The sequence below is a fragment of the Apodemus sylvaticus genome, chromosome 10, assembly GCF_947179515.1.
Source record: "Apodemus sylvaticus chromosome 10, mApoSyl1.1, whole genome shotgun sequence".
In the NCBI taxonomy this organism is placed as follows: Eukaryota; Metazoa; Chordata; class Mammalia; order Rodentia; family Muridae; genus Apodemus; species Apodemus sylvaticus.
In genome coordinates, this window is record NC_067481.1 from 94,234,140 (window position 1) to 94,256,293 (window position 22,154).

Below are 22,154 nucleotides of genomic sequence, written 5' to 3' on the forward strand. Positions count from 1 at the left end.
CATAAGGATTTAAGAACTGTGGACTTAACACAAGAATGTTTCCCATTTTAATTTCCGATTGCCAAAGGTGTTGTGACCTTCCACTTTAAACACTTTGGATCATTTTCTACTTCTTTTTATATTAAATTTCAGGGTCTTTCCCCTACTATTTTAATTACCGCACATTTTTCTCCTTAAACAAAAGATCAGCTACATGGGCAAGTGGTGATTCCATCTGTGCCTCTTTTCTTTGTTGCCGAGCAAAAGAATTTATAATAATCTCTTTAGAAGAAAATCATAAAATTCAGTTGAAGTTCAGTGCATAATGCTTGTTTCATTAATTTCATATGAGTGGTAGTTAGGATAATTATGCAAATTCTTTATCTTTGTCATTCAGAGAAAATGAATTTAGTGCTGCTTTTTGGGAGAGATTAAATAATGGCTGGCAAACCTTTCTTATATACAGTTCTCTTATTTTTATGTTCCAAATTGTAGTCACTTAGTTCTCAATTTTAGAGAACAGATGGTGTGTATACTAGTATACTGAGGCCTTCGACTTGATTTCATGTAGGTTCTGATTCTGAGAGAACTCTAGACTGAAAGCTATTGAAGGAGGACTATAGTTGATCATTTATTTGTGTCATGTCTTATGAACCTGAAATAATTTGGCCATAGGCAACTTTCAAAAATGAAAGGAGTTCCCATGAAAACAGGCTAGACTTTAACATAATGTTTAATTTCCAGTCAGAAGTGCATATGATGTGGAGTGTGTGTGTGTGTGTGTGTGTGTGTAGTAGTAGTAGTAGTAGTAGTAGTAGTAGTAGTAGCCCCTTTTCTATTTAAATGGTGGCCTCTGTTTATATGAAGGCAGATCACTGCACCCTCGCTCTATCAACCATTTAAAGGGTTAGACACTTTCCTTCAAGGCGAGCATAGCAGACAGCGTACAAACTGCCATGAAGAAGAACCAAAAAGAACAGGGCAAAATACAACCAGGTTATCTTGGATTCACAGCCAAATTTCCCTTCTCAACTAAATTACTATTTATGTTATCAAATGTATTCTGGAAAATTAGGGGAATCTTAAACATTACATGTATTTGGAGTTCAGACTCAGCCAAGCAGCCTCTGCTTCTGGGTCCCAGCCTTCTGAGAACATTGGTTTCTTCTTGTCCCCTTTGGATGGATGATACCAAGTAACTCAAAGCAGCTGAGCAGGGAGGGGTCAAGGTTTCCAAAGTAGAAAATTGCCTTACTTCTAAGTCTCCTGGGGAATGGAGTGAGAGACATAGCAAAGAGTATAATTTCAACTGGACTACAATTAACTTTGTGTATGGTGGTTTGAAATGAAGGGTGTTTCCTCCCCTGCACTTTCCCTTTCCTGCCTGGGGACGTGGAACATCCTGAATAGCCTTTTCTTGAGCTGGCAGTGCCTAGGACTGGACCTTGGCTCTGTGTGGAGGCAACGGCACGCACTGTGAGGAAGAGGAGGTTCCTTGAGTCGCTGCTGGGGTCGGTCCTGCTGAACTCTGAGCAGCTGCTAGTTTTCAGGGTTACTTCTGACCAGGATTTATTGGATACTTCAGTCACTGGGTAAGCAGAGGTAGACTGTGAACAATGCTGGTTCACTCTTTCCGATTTGGGAGTTTCTATCTTTAAAAAGCAGGGGAGGAGAGAATAGGGTATGGCCTAGGTGAGAGGGAATGCAATGTTGAACATTGATTTGCTAGTAGAATTGAATTAACATTGTCCCCACTGTGCTTCTGAACTGAACCAGTTACACAGAACATACACATCCTGTTTACCTTCAGGTTCATTGGGTCCTGCTTTCATACACAGGTTGAGAGTAGTGATCTTATCTCCTCTGCCATCTGTGATAGAATATTTGATGCTTATTTTTATTCTAAAAATTATATAATCAGTTGTCACACATTAGGTCATGTCATGCATGATGTGAGGTCCAAGTTGCCTAAGCAGTCCCCTATTTTCTTTTTAAACATTGAGCACAAATAATCCTATTTTGAGTCTGCAAAAATTGGGTGGTCATAGTCACCTTAGAATAGTGCCACAATTCTGACTTTGTCTGGATGGCAGGTAAGGATAAGGAGGGCCAGGTCGGAGGAGTAATACTAAATTGTTTGTTATTAGAAGGTTAATGATCATAAGCATTTTCAAAAGTTACTTCAGAACATTATTATTTTCAGCCTGACTAAGGCTTCCACATCCTATGACTGCTGAGACTTAATTTTGTGGGGCAGTTGGGGCTAGGGGTGGAGGCTGATAAAGGTACAAACCAAGGTACTGTCCCATATGCATGTACCCATTTAGTAAACACTGTTGTCTCCAACGAGTGATCCTCAGGCCTCCCTTGGTCATGGTGTGTAGTCCCACCTATGGTATTGGGGGATTTTGGCAAAGGGAACCCAGTTGCCTGGTTCATACTGGTTATAAAAACATTCAAGATTCCTTTTGCAATTAACTTAGCTACAGCAAGGAAAGAACAGTCCAGAGTGTGAAGAAATTACTTCTTGGAAAGTGAGAAATGGCTCAGTGGGTGTCTTAGTCAGGGTTTCTATTCCTGCACAAACATCATGACCAAGAAGCAAGTTGGGGAGGAAAGGGTTACACTTCCACATTGCAGTTCATCACTAAAGGATGTCAGGACTGGAAGTCAAGCAGGTCAGGAAGCAGGAGCTGATGCAGAGGCCATGGAGGGATGTTTCTTACTGACTTGCTTTCCCTGGCTTGCTCAGCCTGCTCTCTTATAGAACCCAAGAACACCAGCCCAAAGGTGGTACCACCCACAAGGTGCCCTCCCCACTTGATCACTAATTGAGAAAATGCCCCACAACTGGATCTCATAGAGGCACTTCCCCAACTGAAACTCCTTTCTCTGTGATAACTCCAGCCTGTGTCAAGTTGACACACGAAACTAGCCAGTACAGTGGGTAAGAGCCCTTGTCATGCACACATGAGGACCTGAGTTCAGATCTGAACCCCTGTAAAAAGCCAGGATTAGCCATGTGCTCACTCATTAACCATGGCAGTTTAGCTCCAGGTTCAACAAGAGATCTGTCTCTGAGGAGTAAGGCAGGAGAACAATGGACCAGGACACCTGACGTCCTCCTCTGGCCTCTGTTTAAGCACCACCTGCACACACACTACACTAATGTACACACTGTGCACTCATACACAAACATGAAATTTTAAAGAATGTTCCTGATCTACTTGGACCTTAACTAAATAATATTTATCAGCTGTTTGCGCCTGACTTAACATTTCTTTTTTATTTCATGGTGCCCATGTTCTCAGTACCAAAACTTATAAGGAAAACAGACAACAACAACAACAACAAAAAAAAAAACCAGCAAATTGTTCCTGTTCAGCAGTACAATTTGAATAAACTTAACTAGTTTCAAATAGTTACTACTCTGAAAATACATGAGGATGGCAGTGCTGCCCCCTGAGTTTCATTATTCTAATTGGCCAGTTCTGGATCCAGTCCCACACAACTCTAAAAGCTGGGGTTTGTTTTATTCTGTGTTGTCTGGAAAGCAGCCCAGTTGGACTCTGAAGGGAAGGTCATTCTAGAATCTTTCTGGAGCCCCATGGGTACATGTCAGTGTTATACATCAGAAAAGAGGAGTCAACTAATTAGAAGTCCTCCTTTTAGTGCCCGAGAAATTAGCAATAGAGTGCAAATCTTTGTTCTGAAGAATAGTCCTGACTAATAGGAGCTATAAATAACTTGAAAAAAATCTAAAAATGTCTCCTAGCTATAAAATTATGAATAATAAATGTCTGGCATGATTGAGTAAATAGACATGTTTAAGTCAGCCGCTCTCAGCCCGGTGACCACAAGCTGTTCCCTCAGTGGCTCTCACCCTTCCTAAGGCAGTGACCCCTCAGTACAGTTCCTCATGGGGTGCTAACCTCATAACTATAGTTTTCCTACTGGTATAAATCCTAATGTGAATATCTGATATGCAGAAAGGGATTGTGACCCATAGAGGATCACTGGTCTAGAGGCAGAATCTTCATATAACTAACTGATTTAACCCTGACAAGTTTCGGATTATATTCTTTCTTCAAGCTACTCAGCACTAAACACTGTCAAATCTTCCACCCTTTCATTTATTTATTTATTTATTTATTTATTTATTTTTTGGAGACAGGGTTTCTCTGTGTAGCCCTGGCTGTCCTGAAACTCGGTCTGTAGACTAGGCTGGCCTCAAACTCAGAAATCCCCCTGCCTCTGCCTCCCAAGTGCTGGGATTAAAGGCGTGCGCCACCACCGCCCGGCCACTCTTTCATTTATAAGTGAGGAAAATAAGGTCTAGAGGAAAGCCATCAGCACAAGATCACATCACTGGTAATCAGAGAGCCAGGTCTGAACACAATGCTAAATGTGTTTCTTATTATTTCTTAATATTTCAGGAAGTTAATTATAGGCTAACACAGGGGTTCTTGATCTGTGGGCTGCAACCATTGCTAACACAATTCTAATGGTCTTGGGAACTAAAATACTGCTCAGTAGCAAAATTACAGTCATGAAGTAGCAATGAAAATAAGTTTATGGTTGGGGGCACCACAACTTGAGGAATTGTATTAAAGGGCCACAGCATTAAGACCCAATGTTCTAGAGGAAGTGTTAATTTGGGCTTTGCCTCCAGAGCATTAGAGTCCATAATGGTGGCAGGAGCAGCTAAGAGCTCATATCTCAAACAACAAGCAGGAGGTAGAAAGTACACTGGGAATGGCACAAGGCTATTAAACCCCGAAGCCCAGTCCCAGTGACATACCTCCTCTCACATGTCCACCTCTTCTCAGCCTCCCTAAGCAGCTCTACCAACTGGAGACCAAACATTGAAGTGTGTGAGCCTATGGTGAACATTTTCATGTAAACCACCACACTTTGCATATGTATGATTGTTTTCCAAAAGTGTGTGGATGCTGATATAATGCAGTTAAAATGCATTTAAAGGTGTTACTGAGTTCTTACTGATACTTACTAAGGTTTTAGTTGTTTTATTTTTATGTTCTGGATGATGTAGAGCTAGGAGTGTTTATTATGTAGTGAAGCCACTATGAAACATTTTCCTTGTAATAGGTCTTAATATTTGTTAAAGATCATGAGATAGTTCTAGAGAATTTCTCTAATTGTTCTGCTTTATGCTTCTGCTATTCGGATGTTCCCTAGAACCCCAAAGAACATAGTACTATAAAAGAAGAAATAGAGGACGAGGAAAGGAGAATGGACATATATAGGTCACTTACCTTATATTGTCATCTCCAGCAAATAGCATTTTGGAGCATCATTTCTATATTTGAAGTGACGTTTGTCGTTTGAGTCAGTTCTAGAAGAATGGGGACAGACCTGATATGATGAGACATAGCCATGTAGCTTAGAGGTCTCCTGCATTTGCCTCCTGCCTCTGTTCCTGCTCCCAGTGGTTGGACATGGTCATGTTCTATGAGATCCCTTCCACTGCGTGTGTCTGCTTTGAAGTAACCTGTCACTGTCTGTGGACAGCAGTATTGCTGTACATGTATGTCAGAGTGGAAGGGCTCTGCTGGCACCATCTCTTTTTAATTCTCTGCTCTGAAGAATTATCTCCAACCTAAATCCTTACAGAAACTTTTTCTATGAATTTTGTGATCTCTAGCTTATAATTGAAAACAGGTAAAACCCACAAAGGTAAAACAACTTTACAAAGGTAGAGTTACTCAGTTCCCAGTGAGGGAGAGAGGGTCACTGAAAGCCTCAAGCCTCATATTCAGTGGCTCAAGCATTTGTAGAGTAGCCGGAAAGAAGGAAGCAAACATAAGATATAAGCAGTGTGGCTTTGCATGCTTCCAAGTAGTAGGCACTAATGTTTCTTAGCTTCAGTTTAGGAATACAATTTAAAATATGTAGTATCATGATCTATGGTAATCTTCTATAGAAGGTGTGGTCCTCACACTGTCTGGCTCCCAGTTATAGAAAGGAGACTGGTATTGTAGCCACTGATTCTGATGCCCCAGGCTGCCCTGGGGGCCTATGTGACCTGTTCCCTAGGAGACTCAGACCCACTGCTTTTCCTTTCTGTGCTTGATGTTCTGTTTTTCTACTTTTCTTTCCATTAGATTACACCTTCCCAAAAAATTAAATAAATAAATAAATAAATAAATAAATAAAAAAGATTACACCTTCCCCTCCTTTTTTTACCAGCTATGGCTGCTTTAACTGGGGGGAAAAATGCCTGTTTTTGTTTTTTTTTTTTTTTAACTTAAACTTTTGTCATTAATCACTGGTATCATAACATCCTCTTAAGGCAAGTTACCCCGTGGCTGTGTCCTCTCACTGCAGCATCCAGTCAAGGCTTCTGGCTAGGATAAAAATAGCCTTCCTGCTTGCTGGTTTGTTGTTAGCTTTCCTGGCAGTCGGAAATCTTTTGAATTCCTTAATTAGGTCAGCTCCTTGGTAGCTTCTCTGCAGACATTCCCTTCTGCTTGGAACTTATTTGCTTTTAGATCTTGCAACTTTTACAGCTGCCTTGAATTAGTCAGGTAGTCTTTCATTCTGTAAAAATGTATTACATTGGCTTTTACAATCTTGTTTTCCACTGTCCTATTACAATTTAAAATTGGAATTTGAGGTTTTGGTAACAAAAAGAAGGTAACCCTTGTTTACATTAATACTCGTAACTTAGGTTAGTTTTGAGGTTTCCCTTTCCTGAAATCTTTCTGCTATGTGCTTGTTATGGTAAAAGTCAGGTGCTTGAGCTTTGTCTTCTCTTTTTTTTCTCAGAAAATATGTACATTCCTGTTTGCAACCAAATATCCTAGCAAATGTGTAATTCCTGGAAGCCAAACGAGTCCCTGGGCTATTACTACCTTCTCCAAAAGTCCAGTTCAGTACTTAATAGACAGAGGAAACTGCCTGGCACCCTTTCTCACAAAGGTGGAAAATCATTACTTATCTTTGGCTCTTGTTGGAGACTGGAAAGGAATTGCTGTTAATTGCTGAACTACTACTACACACTAGGGGTAGAGGGGTCTTATCACTCTACAGAGCTTATTTTAGGACTCTCTCAAAATGAATGCCTAGAAATGGAAATAGGGAGCTCTGGGTCCCTAGTATTCAGCAATATGAAGTAAATTACAAGACTGTGATTTTATCCTTTTTCTGTATCTTCTAAGGCAGAGACAGCACCACCTTCTGCGCCCCCTACCCCCCCACCCCCCATTTATCCAGCAGCTGATTACTGAGCTGATTACTTTTCTGTGCCTGGGTTCTGAAATCCAAGACTATAAGTCGGTTTTCAAAGAGTTTGCTGCCATAGAGGAAGAGATAGCAAATGTGATGGTTAGTTGTGATTGACAGTCTGACACAACCAGAATCACTGTGAAGGGAGGGCCAATGAGCAGTTATACAGTTTGGCCTGTGAGGGATTGTTACTTGAGTTAACTGAAGTAGGAAGACCTATATCCTGAATGAATGATACCTTTTTAATGGGCTGGGCCTTGGACCAAGTGAATAGGAGAGAGTTAACATGCATGCTTTCATTTTCTGGCTGCTCTTGACTATGGATGTACTTCAGGTTCTTGCTGCCTTGATTTCACCACAACGATGGGCTGGAATTTAGAAATATGAGCAAAATAAAACCTTTCTTCCCTAAGTTCCTGCCTGTGGTATTTTATCAAAGCAACAGGAAATGAAACTAAGACAATCACTAACCTTGTATGAGAGGTGCTACCATACAGAGTGAACCAGAGTGTGGGTGCCATGAAATTGGGAAGACTTCCCTAGGAAATAAAGCCAACAGAGAGCTGTCTGTAGCAGCAGGGCAAGGGAAGGTAAAGAGAATGGAGGTGGAGCTTGAGTGGTGACACACTAGGGATCAGAAAGAGGAGGGCATTCCGCAGAGGAGGTGACCAGAAATAGAGGTGATGAGTTAGCAGATCTGGATGCCTGGTGGATTTTATAAGGGTAAGGAAATGGCTCTGTGTACAGATAGGAAAGAGCACAAGTGAAAGGATTTTTACAGGCTCTCACACTAATAGCCACATCCATCTCATAGAAGGCTCTTTTGTTTAGCCTTAACTCTATGTATGAAATGTATTTAAAATGGGTCTTTAGAAAGAGCAAGAATCTGTAGCTGGCATCTATGCCAGTTCTTCCTTTGTGATTTTACATAGAAATGCTATAAACAGTTGGTTACAGGATAGATAGATCACGAGACCAAGTAAGGTTATGGACTTTGATTGTTAAGCAGTCTTCTTATCATAAGGCACAGAGCATAGAGAGTACATAGCCTAGGTCATACTGACATTAGTTCAGCATTTGTATAAATACAAAGTTGGTATCATAGCCAGTGAATTTATAATGGGCCTTTAACCTTCGCTATATGTTGTCCAGGTATCCATAGCATCATCTCGCTACAAGTATCAGGCAGTATTGATTAAAAACAAAAGTATGTAATAGCCATTTGTTACCTTTAATCAGAATTTGTGACAGTATAGCTAAATAAGATTATGACTCTCAGAGTTTTTTCTTAACTACTATAATGTATGTCCATATACAAACATATATGCATATGTGTATATGTATGGAAGTTAGGAAATTTTAATGTGAGTCACTGAATACCCCTCTCCTTTTCTTTTGGACTATCTAGGTTGTTCTAGCTTGAGCCAATTAAAAAATTAACTTAGAATTTTATGCTACTTGTGATTGTGTAGGACTACATTGGCTATGTTCTAGACAGCAAAGCTGTTATTTCTATAGAACTTGACTTGTACCATGTCACAAATTGACTATGAAGAATAGAAGGTCATAGCGTGATATTCAGCAGCACTGTAGAACATCTTGATAGTTTCCATTGTGTTTAAAGTATATGCTTTCATTATATCATTTTCTGATGAATCATCGGCAGCAATAAAATCTGGATTTCTCCTTGGAAAATAAGTTCTATTTATGAAAGTAACCTTTATTACTAATAAAATAGAGCATTGCCTTTTATCTCCTTATGAGCTTGCTTAGTCCTAAAAGAATGTGATAGTGCATAGAGCTGTACTCGTCTGCTAAATAACTCTTCAGTCCATCCAATTGCTAAACAGTGGTTCTTTCCAACTAACGGATGCCCAGCATGGAGCTGTCAAGTTGGTGCACAGACCTTTTCTAGCTGTAGAATTTGGTAATGTTGTTTCCCAGAGTCACACTGTATCAGTTGCCTATATTTGGCTAGGTTGAATAGTGTCTACAAATATAGCCTCTGGCTTCTGTATGAGATGTGCTAGGCTCTGGCTGCAAATGCCATAGCTGTCTCCAGAGACACATTGCATTCCTGGTGATAGTGTCCTTTAAGAGGACGAGTGTGCTGATCAGGTAGTGTGTGTGTGTGTGTGTGTGTGTGTGTGTGTGTGTGTGTGTGTGTGATTTTTTTTTTTTAACGTCTACAAGACAGTCAATAGCAAAAGCTTTCAGGGATTGAATTTTAGCCATCAAATACATTCATTTGCTTAAAATCCTAATGTCATCCTTTTTCCTTTAGGAACTAAATTTTAAACGTACAAAAATATATTTATAGATAGAAAGTTATCAAAAAATGAACCCAGCAAGATCATAGGCACTGGATTCTATTTATGTTTACCTATCTCAATTATTTTTTATTTTATCCTTTATTCATTGTGAAATACTTATGTTTTAAGTTCAGTAGAATGAACTCATTGTTTTCTGGTGCCCAAACAGGAAATGTAGGAGTTTGTTTGTTTTTATAAATGTTTTAGTTCCAAAGAGCATTATATAAAAGAGATAAGAGAATTTATCCACTAGCTGAAATGGTTACATAAGACTGGTTATTGCTGTGGCTAGGATTTAGAGAGCCAATATAAAAAGAGGTTTCCATTTTGGGAAAAGTGTCTTGAAAAAAAAGATGATCCTGAAAATGTTTGGAAAAGCTCCTCAAAAAAGCTTGTCTCCTTAACAAAAACCAGCACAGCGATGTCGCTAACAGGTTAGCTGATCGCTGCCATACTCAGAAGTCTTCAAATAACCATTAGTAGCTCCATACAAACTGTAATATTATTTGATACTAAAAGAGATGAGCTGTCAAACTGTAGAAAAGACAAAGAAGAACTATAAATTCCCAGTAAATGAAAGTTTGGCCAAATGATATCCTAGTAAAGGAAAAGCTATAAAATTAGCAAAAATATCTGAGGTTTGAGTGATACAACAGAATGAATAGGCAGAACAGAGAAATGCTAGGATAGTGAAACTGCTGTGATTCTGTATCGATAGGTGTATGTGGTGCATGTTGTTATACATTTCTCTGAACAGAAAGAATGAAAGTAATATGACCTGTGATGTTTTTGGTGTTAATGAAATGATTATTTAGATTCATCATTTAAAAAAAATGTACCACTCTGGAGCTAATTTTTGCTGTGAATTTAAAAAAAAGAACTCTTTAGATAGGCAGATAGGTACCGAGACACATTAACACGGTATCCAGTCTTTGGCTGGGAGCATGCAAGGAGTCCCACTGTGGATCTATGTGATGGGAGTGTCAGGATCTGAGTCATTGAATAGGAAAGGGATTATACTGAGCAGTATCGGCCTCCAAAGAGCAAAGAAGACAGAAGGCACAGAGGGGTACTGGGGATAGCTTGTAGAAGTTTCAGGTCCTCAATATTATGATGGACACTTTGGGAGAATTTCCAGAGAAGGAGAGATAGTACCCATAATTATGAATGACATTTTAGATTTGTTAGTTATAGGACGAATTTATAGAATTGGGAAATATTGTGAAACTTAAAAAGAAAAAAGTCTCTTAATGTCACTGCTGATTCTTTAAAAGTAGGGGAAGAATTCTTGACTCTTTTAGGAGGATATTACATGCAGATTATTATAAGAGCCTCTCAGGATCAAAGCTGGTGCTCTCCCAGCAGGAAACCTTGTCAGAAGGCAAGTTAAAGCTGTTAAAAGCTCACAGTCAGTGTTCTGGCTGGGATGATACTGACAGAGGCTCCCAGTGTCATGCTGTATCTTGGGTGCAGGGTAGAAAGCTAAGGAGCAGACCAGCTGTGAAATGTCACTCACCTAAAAGTAGGCACACACCTGAGCTGAGCCAAACTTTTGTGTCTGTTAACTCAAATATTGCTCTGTCCTCCAAGAACACTCCGGTTTCTGGTAAATTTGAACTTTGTTCAACTGGGCCAGCCAGTATAGTAATCTGTCACTTGGATCCCCATTGTTGTTTGTAGCCTTTCTTAGCCCCAAATAAGAGACATTATGACTCATGTGGAACAGCCCCAGCTTCGATCACAGTGCCAGCACCAAAGAAATTAGAGCATGTCCTCAGAAACATAGAGACAGCCCTTCACAGCCTGTAATTTTAATCAATATGAATGCTTTTATTTATGTATTCTTAGTTCATCTTTTTAAAAAAAAGTTTGATGAAAGAAAGTGGTTTTAATAGCTCCTGTTAACTCATTTGCTTAGAGGATTACATAGTAACAAAATTTAGACATGTTTCATTAAAGAAAACAGGTGAGGTTTAATGGTTCATGTCATGTTCCTGTTTCACACATCTCAGGTCCATTTTTTTTTTTTAACTATGCTGTGACAGAAGTAGAATCCAGCTGTAGTAAATCAGCCCCAGTGGCATTCACCAGAGTTGAGTACTTGACCTGCACAGCAACAGTAAAGAAACAAAACAATATTTAGGCAGAAACTGAAGTATCAAAATCAGGTTTCACTTTTTCCCTAACTCCATTTCTTCACTCACTCCTTAAATAGCAATAAGCTGAAATCTTAATGAGAGCAGTTAATTTTATCTTAGAAAGCCCCTTTATTTTATTTTAAATTGGTTGTGAAGTTTAACCAGTTGTGGTGTGGGATGTAGGTTAGTTACAGAGTCTGGGAGCAAAGAAAGTTCTTCTCTTTTTGTGACAAGGGGCATTTCTGTGAGTTCCTTTCAAAAGCAAGAGTCTCACATTGAAATTTCCTTCTGAAAACTTGTTTGTACGTGGTGTTGGAGGGGTGGGACCACATTAGCTCTGGTTCCCAGAGTACTCTCTGAACTGAGTAGAGACTTGCTGGCATTTGGAGAAGGCCTGTGCCAGCCTGAAGGCTTGGCAGAATCTCTGCATCTTCTCTGCTTTTCCACAGCCCATAAGCCTCGCTGCTTTGTGAGGCCAGAGCTCAATGTTCTTTCGTAAAGAGGCCTTTATACCTCAGAGTCAGTTAGATATTGACAACTATTCCTGACCATAGTAGAGAATAGTAGCCACCAGGTTTTTCAGCCTTTGCTGAACCTGCTGAGGGATCTCCACCATTTTTTTGAAGATTGGTAAAAATGGGTATATGGGATTTGAAGGCTTAAAAATGTTGCCACAATGATATTTATTTTGTATCTTACTGTGTACACAATATGTATTCAATGAAGATTTGTGGTCTAGATAGCTCACTTTACATGTAGAGGTCCTTCAAAAAACAGAAATACAATTTCTTAAAGGCAGAGAAATTCCATTGCCTTCCCTTGCCAGTTTGAGCGATAGTTTATCTGACACTTTTGAGTACTTTCACAAGTTCTTTTTTGGGAATAACTTGAATAGTGATTTTAGCTTCAAAATAAGAACCATTTCAAACTTGGAAGCTAAGTGACCAGGGCATTTATTGAGTGTTCACTTTGCAGGGCCCAAAACCCAAATTCAAAGCTGCCTGCATGCCATTACCTGTGAAAGCCTTTTCCCTAAGGAAAAGGCCACATTAAGAAAATATTGTGGTAATTGCATCCCTTTTAAAAAAAGTAACAACCAACACAAATGGAAAATATTTCATACTTACAGGGCATAAATTTCAATATTGCTTTAATAGATTCATATCAGAACACAGTGGTATAGAGGAGCAAATTTTGGATGGTGATTTGGAAACAATGGCCTTACTAGTTAGGTAGTTCATATGTTATAAGTAGTTAAATATGAGAGACACTTTATCACCTTCAGACTTCCCCTTTGGTGCATCAATGCTCGACACATCCTCTGATTAGCTATGTTTGTTAGAACAACAAACTCTTGTCCCATAATGAGATTTGTAAATATTTTGCATATTAAAAGCCACCAACTCCGCTCTGTTATTGAATAAGTTTAAATTATGAAAAAAAAATTAGTAACAAACGGCCTTCTTTTACCTTCAGGTCGTCTAAACTATTCATACCCAGGATCCGATAGTTCTCTGCTTATTAATGGTAAGTGATAATTGATTTACCCTAGTGAAGTGCACAAACCTGAAGTTAGTATTAGGTTAAGAAAATATAGTATTTGTGCTTCAACAAGTGTAAAAGTGGCACTCATTTGCTCTGCAGTGACATTTATTAATTGCTGTTAATCACCTATTTTAACAATAATTTTTGTCCCTCAAAACTGTGGTAGAAACTTTTCTCTAAAAATACTGTGAGCCACTTGATTCTCCAATCTGAAGTTAATGAAAAGAGTGAGTATGAATCCCATAATGATAACCCACCATCCTCAAGTACTAGTTAGCTTCTGTAGAGCAAATGAAAGGAGAAGGTAGCCAGAAACTTAGACCCTGAAAGAGGCAGCCCAAGAAACACAGTGCTTTCTGTTCCAAAGAGAAGGTTGTGCATTATTTACCATCAAGGGGAGCATGAAGAAAGATGTAGTTCCTTTGTAGTTCCTCTGTAGTCTCCTTCCCTCACCTAAACACTAGCAATGCCCCCACAAATCCTGCTTTTACGTGTGCATGCCAGAAGAAAGCTAAAGGTCACAGGGAAGGCAACTACTCACAGAATTAAAGAACTTTAAAGTGCTTAGATATTTTTGGTATCACAGCTTAGAATAGGCAGAATATAGAAATCTTTTTTCTTTTTATTCCCTAATGTGTGTATATATTTAAGATTTATTATGTGTGTTTGTTTGTATGAATATATGTCCCATGTGTATGGGTTCCTGTGGAAGCCAGAAAAGGCATTGGATTCTTTGGAGCTGAAATTACAAGCTGTTCTGAGCAGCTATGTAGGTGCTGGGAACTGAATTCAGGTCCTCTGAAAGAGCAGGAATCACCCTTAACCAGTGAGCCATAGTTCCAGTTCTTGAGTTCCCCCCCCCCCCCGATTTCTGTTAATTCAAATCTCTATAAATATCTCTGTCCAAGAATTAACTTTGCTGTATTCGCATCATTCATCAAGCAAACAGAAACAAACAAAAAACTACCTTGTCTGATCCACATGGTAAACGAGGGGTTGAAAAATATTATAATTAGGGTTTGTTTTTTTTTTTTTGTTTTTTTTTTTTTTTGGTTACTACTTGAAAATGGTGACCTATGTAGAATATAGGTTTCATAGCCACCCCAAAAAATCAACAAGAGCGCAGATGAATGAGAGATGCTGGGCCCCACAGCTCTTCTGGAAGATGTATAGTACATTAAAACCTCACTCTCAATAAATAAAAATCTTTAAAAAAAAAAAAAACCCTCACTCTGATCAAAGTTAGGTCTCCTTATGCTCAGTGCCAGAAACCTTCTTCTTCTTCATCATCATCTATAAAATAATGCTACTGTACTATTCTAGCAGAGACCATCATTATATGCTCATAATATATAATACCACAAAAGTATCTAAGCTAAAACCTACCAACCTACCACCCAGTAGTGATGGCATAAGGAAGACATCCCAACCACAGACAGAGCAAGGTTTACCTTTTCCTGTAAACTAGATCCAGACTCAGGCCCAAGTACTGGAAATTATGGTGAGCTGAGATTTGGGATATGACTGAGTGGTCCCAGGCAATGGTTGGCTTTTATTTGTGTTACTTACCTCATGAAGTTGTTTAGTTGGGCCAGTTGCCTCTGGGACTCATCTTTGTGAAGTGTGAAAAACTCTCTAGTAGCTTTTCTTTGAAGATCAACACATTTAAACTTTTAAAATTCTTTTGTTATGCCTTTCTTTTTTCCATTAATATTCATTTTTTATGACTAGTTAATTTTCAGTGACTTATTTGGCAAAAGGGAAAATAATAAAGATAGCCTTTTCACCTAAGTATTTATGTTGTAAAATTGTATTGGTTATTGGCAATAGAAGAAGACCAGATACTTCATTTTCATTGCTTCTAATACAGAGCTTTTATTTATTATAAAAGTACTGACTGGGGTTAATATCATTAATATCATCTCAAACTGAAAGACAAAGATGAAGAAAACTAAAAAGATATAAAAATAAAAAACTGGCTCCTTAAGCCAAACCCAAGCATGTGAGGTCATGATTGCATGGTTTCTGATATAGTATCCTGCTTCAGAGAGCCCAACAAACTAGGTTTTGTCAAATGTGACCTAGTGTTAGTTTTTAGTAGGAAACCAGTAGGACCAGATGCTGATTTCCTCATTTGCAGTGAAGAATGAAACTTGTGGTTAGACTAGTTAGTGCAACTGCAAGTCTCATTCAGTCTCCAGTATTAAAGTCAAATATGCTAGAAGATTAAGTGGGGGCAGGAGAGATGGCTTAGTGGTTAAGAATACACACTGACGCCGGGCAGTGGTGGCACACGCCTGTAATCCCAGCACTCTGGGAGGCAGAGGCAGGCAGATTTCTGAGTTCAAGGCCAGCCTGGTCTACAGAGTGAGTTCCAGGACAGCCAGGGCTATACAGAGAAACCATGTCTCCAAAAAACCAAATCCAAAAAACCAAAAACCAAACCAAAACAAAACAAAACAAAAAACAACAACAACAACAACAAAGAAAACCACTGCCCTTGTGGAGGACCCAAGGCTCAAAACTGCTCCTTACTTCAGCTCCAGGGAGGTCCGACACCTCCGCATCCTCAGGTGCCTGTACTCATGTGCATAAAATAATACATATACCTAAGATATAAAGTAAAATATTTTTAAAATATTACTTAAATCAGAGGCTTTTAGAAAAGGACAGTGAGACTTAAGGGATTTAAATGGGTCTGTAAAATCTGCCTGGAGTAAGCATGTTTTTTTTTTTTCTTTGTTATCGTGATAAATAACACAAGCCACTACTTTTAAATGTAACTCCCTCAACTTTCTGCTGTCTTTTTAAAGGGATGATAAAAGCCTGATATTACTTTATTACCAAGACTAGACAGGGCTGCAGGGAGTCATCATACTTTATTCTGACTTTTAAAACCATGGGAAATGATTCTGTCTATGAAACACTGTTTCTACATCTTCCCAAGCATTATCTCATGAGTGTCAGCAGTCAGGGCCTTTCCCTTTTGTTTGGATTAGAAATAAGAGCTACTTTCCTCCTCCTTTTGCACATTTCAATGCAAACATTCTAATTTTGACTGATTTTTATTGTGTTACTTGTTTGAAAATTTCAAGCAATCTCAGAACTTTAGGTGAGGAAATGGGTTTAAGTCCTAACTAAATAAAAAGAACAGGGGCGGAATCCTTTCCCCTTTTGGGGTAGTTTAGGTTGGAATAACATTGGAATTTGTGTGCACAATGCTAAAAGGGTTCACTCATCCATAGATCCCATGACTCGTTTTGCCTTGCTTTAAACCCATTTTCATACTATCCAGTGACATTCATGGACTAGTGACTTTTCAAAGATGATCTAGTATAATTCAACCAATAATAATTAAAACATCAGTAATACTATTACAGAATATTATTACACACCTTGCTTCTGTGTTAATTATAGAAAGTTTGTTTTTATTTTTTTCCTGGAGGGATTTCATGGGTTTAAATGTATTTAAAAACCCAAGCTTTCTAACTACTTTTTGAATACCATGTTAGTGTATTAGTTTGCTGAGGGTCAGTAATAATCACACATACTCTATGACTTAAATAAGTTATTCCCCATACTTGTGGAGGCTAAAAGTCACTTTGTGGGGGTTTTATAGGCTAGAAGTCTGAGATCAAGGAATGTTCAGTAGTTATTTCTCTTGAGACATATTCTTTGTATTCAGATGACTTCTCCTTACACAGTCTACCTTTTTATATATCTGCATCCTGCCTTCTTCTTAGAAGGACAGAGATCGTGTAGGATGAGGTCACCAAATACCCTCACTTAACTTTACCTCTTTAAAGACCATGTCTCAAAAATCCATCATATTCTGAAGTCCTTAAAGGTAAGACTTCAACGTAGAAATGTGGGTGTGGGAAAACTTCAACCAATAATAAATGTCTTTTACTAGTAAATTTTATGTAATAAGTACATACATTTTATGATTTAGAAACACAAGCTTGAAAGTTAGTTTCTCAGTTAAGTAAACATGAGCCAGGCTTACCTCTAAGCTTTCATCTGTGACTTAGCTAAGCACTAAGTTAAATGTTGACTGAAAGATTAATTGTATTCATCCCTATGCTGAAGATTAATTTTAATCAAAGAAAACCAGTAGTCACTACCATTGCTAAAAAAGAGAAGTCTGTCCTTTTGTTCCATCATTTTTCCTTTAATTCTTCTTTTCAATCCTCTATTCTCTATTTTAGCCCTTATCAACTGTTTGAAAGATAAACTTTGGGCACAAGAAAATCCAGACCAACAGCAGAATGTTAGGGTTTGAAACTCATCTGTATAGTTATTTCCTCTGATGATGTCTGTTCATTTAGAACCATCAAGTCTTTGCTTGTTCCAGAGAAGGAGTGTTGAGACCCATCTTTTAAAGGCTATCAATGTCTCTTAATGATAGGTCTTTAGAATGAAGCAGGAAGATTATTTGCCTGGAGTGTGGGCAGAAATCTATCAAAAAAGGAGGCTGAAGTTTTGAATGCTACTGTACCAATGTACTATGTACTATGTGACATAGGAAATTTTAATACCAGCTTTGTGTGCAAACTAATTTTGATAGTGAATTTATTAAATTAGAGGCTAATTATAAAATCACTTAAAGTATTATTTTTGCATCTTTGTTGGACTGGATGAAGACATATTGTCAATAGATTAATAACTGTATGCTTTAGATCTTTGAATCTTATCTTTGTGTGTGTGTATGCATGTGAGTGTACATGTGTGTGTGCTGGTACATATACACAGTAACACTTGCATATGTTAAAAAGGGTCACAAAATAGATGTTTTCTTATCATAAATATATTCTAGTATGAATGCTTTCAAGTGAGGAAAAAAAGGTACTTATTAAGAAACAAATAGTAATTCACCTTTATAATGAAAGGCATGCAGAGAGAGAAACCAATTATTCTATACCTTCTTTGCAATTCTATCCCACAGACTAATGGAATATTTTACTAGAGGGAATTTGACTGAATATAAGTCTTATATGAAAACCATTTGTAAGCAGTCCTATAGACGTGCTTTAGAAATGGAGCACTAATCAATAGATTAATAATATGGATCCAGAAGTTATAGGCATTTATGACCACAATTTTTTAAGCATGCTTTACTCTTGTTAATTCTGAACATTAAATCAGTAACAATTCTATAATCCCAAATCCCAATAAAAATAGAAGTAGAGACACACAAATAGTATTAATTTTTACCCTAATGGAGACTGGAAAGACTTTTACTTAGCAATACTAGTATGTGTCTAAAACAATCATACCAGTCAGCCCCTTAGTAATTTTAGAAAAAGAAAATTCTTAGCAGAGTGTACTTAAGCTGACTTAACCAGAACTTTCCCAAAATGTGTTTGTCATTGTGAATGTTCCCCCTTGTCACTACCTCGGTGTTTGCAAAACATTAAATGATCTGTTAGATTTTGTATCATGAGGTTAGACGGCTATGTGATATTTTCCTCAGGAAAAGTCTGTGTTACAAGTATTTCATCATAATATGTGTTCCAAACATAATTTGGAGTCAGGGAGGAAGAAGCATTAGAATATTTATATATATAAGGAGGCAACATTTAGCATCCAATTACTATATGGGTCTGGTTTTGTGGATATGTTTGTTCATCAAGTACGGTTTGTTTACTTTTCCATATATGTCACATGTCAAGATTCACATGCACACATGTACAAAATATAAGTCAAAATAAAAAAGTACATTCTCATTTTTAAGTTCCAAACATAATTATTTTTCAGTACTAGTTTACACTCATTTTTGTCTGATTTTTTTTCATTTTTGTAGTTGTAAATATTGTATACCTACAGCCTATTTTTCCCTTAATATGAGAAAAAGTGTCTGATTAGTTTCCAAACATTAATCCCAGTATTTGACCATAAATATCTGTACATTAACCACTTAATTTTATGGTATATAAATAAAAAATTTACACATGAAGTTTTTGTGGATACTTTATTTTAATTATTTATCTGTAGCTCTTACTATTCTTGAAGGTTTTGGTTTTTATTAATTTATTTTTAAAATGGGAGCCATGTGAGTTTTCATGTTGTCTTTGTAACTTTTAAAAGCTATTCTTTTAAATAAATAATCTGTTTTCCCAGGAATTGAAGTAGCATCAATCTACTTTTAAAGATAGAATTCAGATTCCCAGGTCATTCTTTTCTCGAACTGCTTTGTCTTTGAAGTGGTTATCTAAATAGAATGTTCTCAGGCAGACTCCCACTTTTGTGATGTCACTTGTCTTTATAACCTCTGTCTGGTAAGTTGGAGAGTAGCTCATTACCTGCTAGCCTTGAAATTGCTGAGATGGGCACCTATCAGGCTTTCCTGGAGGAAAGGCTCAGCGCTATTGTAGGCCACTCACCCCAGCAGTTCAGTGGACTCCAGTGCTATGTAGCAATGGTATGAAAACTTATTTTGCAAAATACTTGCTTGGTAGTTCTGAGTTAAACTGATTTGTATTGAATCTAGAAGACTAAAAGTGAAAGTCCTGGCAGTTTTTAGAGTGACATCTAACTGAAGTGTCTGTCACAGTGTTCTATTTAAACCCAGTCCCCAGCCAAATCTCACTTCTGCTACAGTCTTTGCCTGAACACAGCAGCACCCTTGCTTGTGGCATGGCCATCCTGATACTCCTCCAGGTTTTCTTTACGATCCCACCTAGATTCCATCCCTGCCACCTCCTTTACTTCAAGGTATTCTTCCTCTTCTGTCCCTGTTGCACATGCTACATAACTAGTAGAGCTGTGTTCCCAGAGACATCCAAGGTATATGGTTGTGTTATATACTGTGTTTTCTCATATATATATATATATGTGTGTGTGTGTATGTGTGTACATACATACATACATACATACATACATACGTATGTAATAAAGTTTAATTATAGATGAGGTATGTAAGAGACTAACAACAATAATGAAAAATAATTGAAATGAGCTGTAATAAAGGTTATATAAATATAGTCTTTCTCAAAATATCTCAGAAGTGACATGCAGGCAAGTAGCATGGAGCAGAAACATTGGATAAAGAGATGATTCATACCAGCTTGCATAATGCTACTCAGAACGTATCAATTATATTTCTGGATTTTTTTTCCATTTGATATTTTCAAATTGAAATGTACCATTGGCAACTGAAACCATGGAAAATGAAAGTGAGTAAAGTGAGGTGTGTAGCCATAGGCATGGCTCATTATCATTACAAGTTCTGTGTGACCCTGTGGTATAGTATATATGATCACTAGTTGCTTGAGGTCAAAGCCTCAGGTTGGTTAATCCACTATGCTTAGCAAGACCACAGGATCAGGAATTATTGAATTGTGCCAAGGATAAGCCTCAGTGCCAGTTTATTTCAGGGAGAGAGCATTTCCTCAGATATTCTTGGTCTAAGCTGATGCTGTTTCTTGTGGATTCAATTAATTACCTTTTTTCTTCCTTTGAACTCCAACTGACTTGATGACAGAATTTCAAACCTTCAGTTTTGAACATTTGGGACTGGTTAGAAGGTTTCTTTTTGTTGGTGGTGGGTCATTTGTTTTGTTTGACTAAGGCCAATATATAAATTGCCTAAAATTTTCATTAGTTGTGATTTTCTTCTATTTAGAATGAACATAAAAATACTATAAATATGTATTCTGTAATGGTGAAAAGTCATGAATTCAATATTGATATGTTTACTAAATTGGTAGCATGGAAATCTGAGAGGAAGAGGAGATATAGTGAACATACTGGCACTTCGTGTAGATCATGTCTCATACAGCCTTAGCTTCATAATATCTTGGCTCTTGGATGCTGACTATAGCCAAAGATTTTCTTTAAAACAAGTGAGGTTTAGTAAAGATTTATAGTGTCTTTGAAGTTCTTTTTTAAAATGCATGAAACTGACCACCACTGCCTAATTTCTTAGTTTTTGATACAAAGACCAAGAAATATAAAGAATATGGCCATCTTTCCATTTCAAAAACTCATAGATGAAATCTCAGTGGATTCTTTGACAATGTTTGAAAGGTTGTTTTTGTTTGTTTGTTTTGTTTTTTCTTCTCATTTGACATGCAGCAAGGACTTATGGGCGAAGGAGAGGTAACATCAATGTTTCTCACTTTTGAATGTATCAGTTCTATATGGAGAGAATTGGGCTTACCCAGATTATAATCTCTGTGGGGAAGGAGTGAAGGGAAGTGGCTGGGTTTGACCTATATAAGAATCTCTGTGTTGTAGTTGGAGCTGTAGACATTCTAATTAAGGAGACTTCAAAAGCTTGATAATTTGTATTTAAATTCTCTGTATTAGATATTTAGCTTACTTATAGCTAAAGATTTGCCTTTTTAACTCCTTAGAAGAATTTAAGAATTTTTTTTTAAAGATTTGAGTATTTAAAGGCTAGACTTGTCTAAAAATTATCTCATTAATTGGAGAGTCATTTATACTTAAGTAATTTACATGAGCTTGTTTTACTAATAAATATGATACATGTATTTAGTTTAAAATATGATGGCATGGATAAATGAGTAATTCTACAAATGATTTAGAAAAAAATGGGATTTTAGAGATTCATTTCTTAGACGTTGTTGGCTAAATTTAATTTTCTTTTCTGTAATACTTTCCTATTTTATAAGACTGTTAAGTCACTTAGACTTAAAATGTGATTTAAAAAAAAGATCATTCAGAAAGTAATCTCCAATTGTAGAGCCATTTTGAATCATAATTTACTAATAGCATATAGGATGCATTTGCAAAAACACTGTTGTTGTCTGTGCTTGGGAATGGGACAACTGTGGCAACCAAAGGGCTTGTGAGTGTTCCAGTGAAGGAAGAGACTTGAGGTCATTTCTAGAGGACCATTAACCGTTCCTCAGAGAACACCTGCAAGTAAATAGCAGCTGAGCAGGGCTGAGGCTGAGGGTGCAGCTGT

At 37.6% G+C, this 22,154-nt stretch overlaps 1 protein-coding gene across 4 annotated transcripts in view; it reads left to right on the forward strand.

Moving 5' to 3' along the window:
• Positions 1-22,154, forward strand: part of Cpeb4 (cytoplasmic polyadenylation element binding protein 4) — a 65,350-nt gene that overhangs the window by 24,758 nt on the left and 18,438 nt on the right. For 3 of the 4 annotated variants that reach the window (XM_052197001.1, XM_052196998.1, XM_052197000.1), the window contains exon 3: positions 13,154-13,204. The exons of the other annotated variant lie outside the window; for it this stretch is intronic. In XM_052197001.1, the coding sequence (XP_052052961.1) occupies positions 13,154-13,204 (51 nt within the window). The remainder of the gene's footprint in view (positions 1-13,153; positions 13,205-22,154) is intronic. 4 annotated transcript variants of the gene reach the window in all.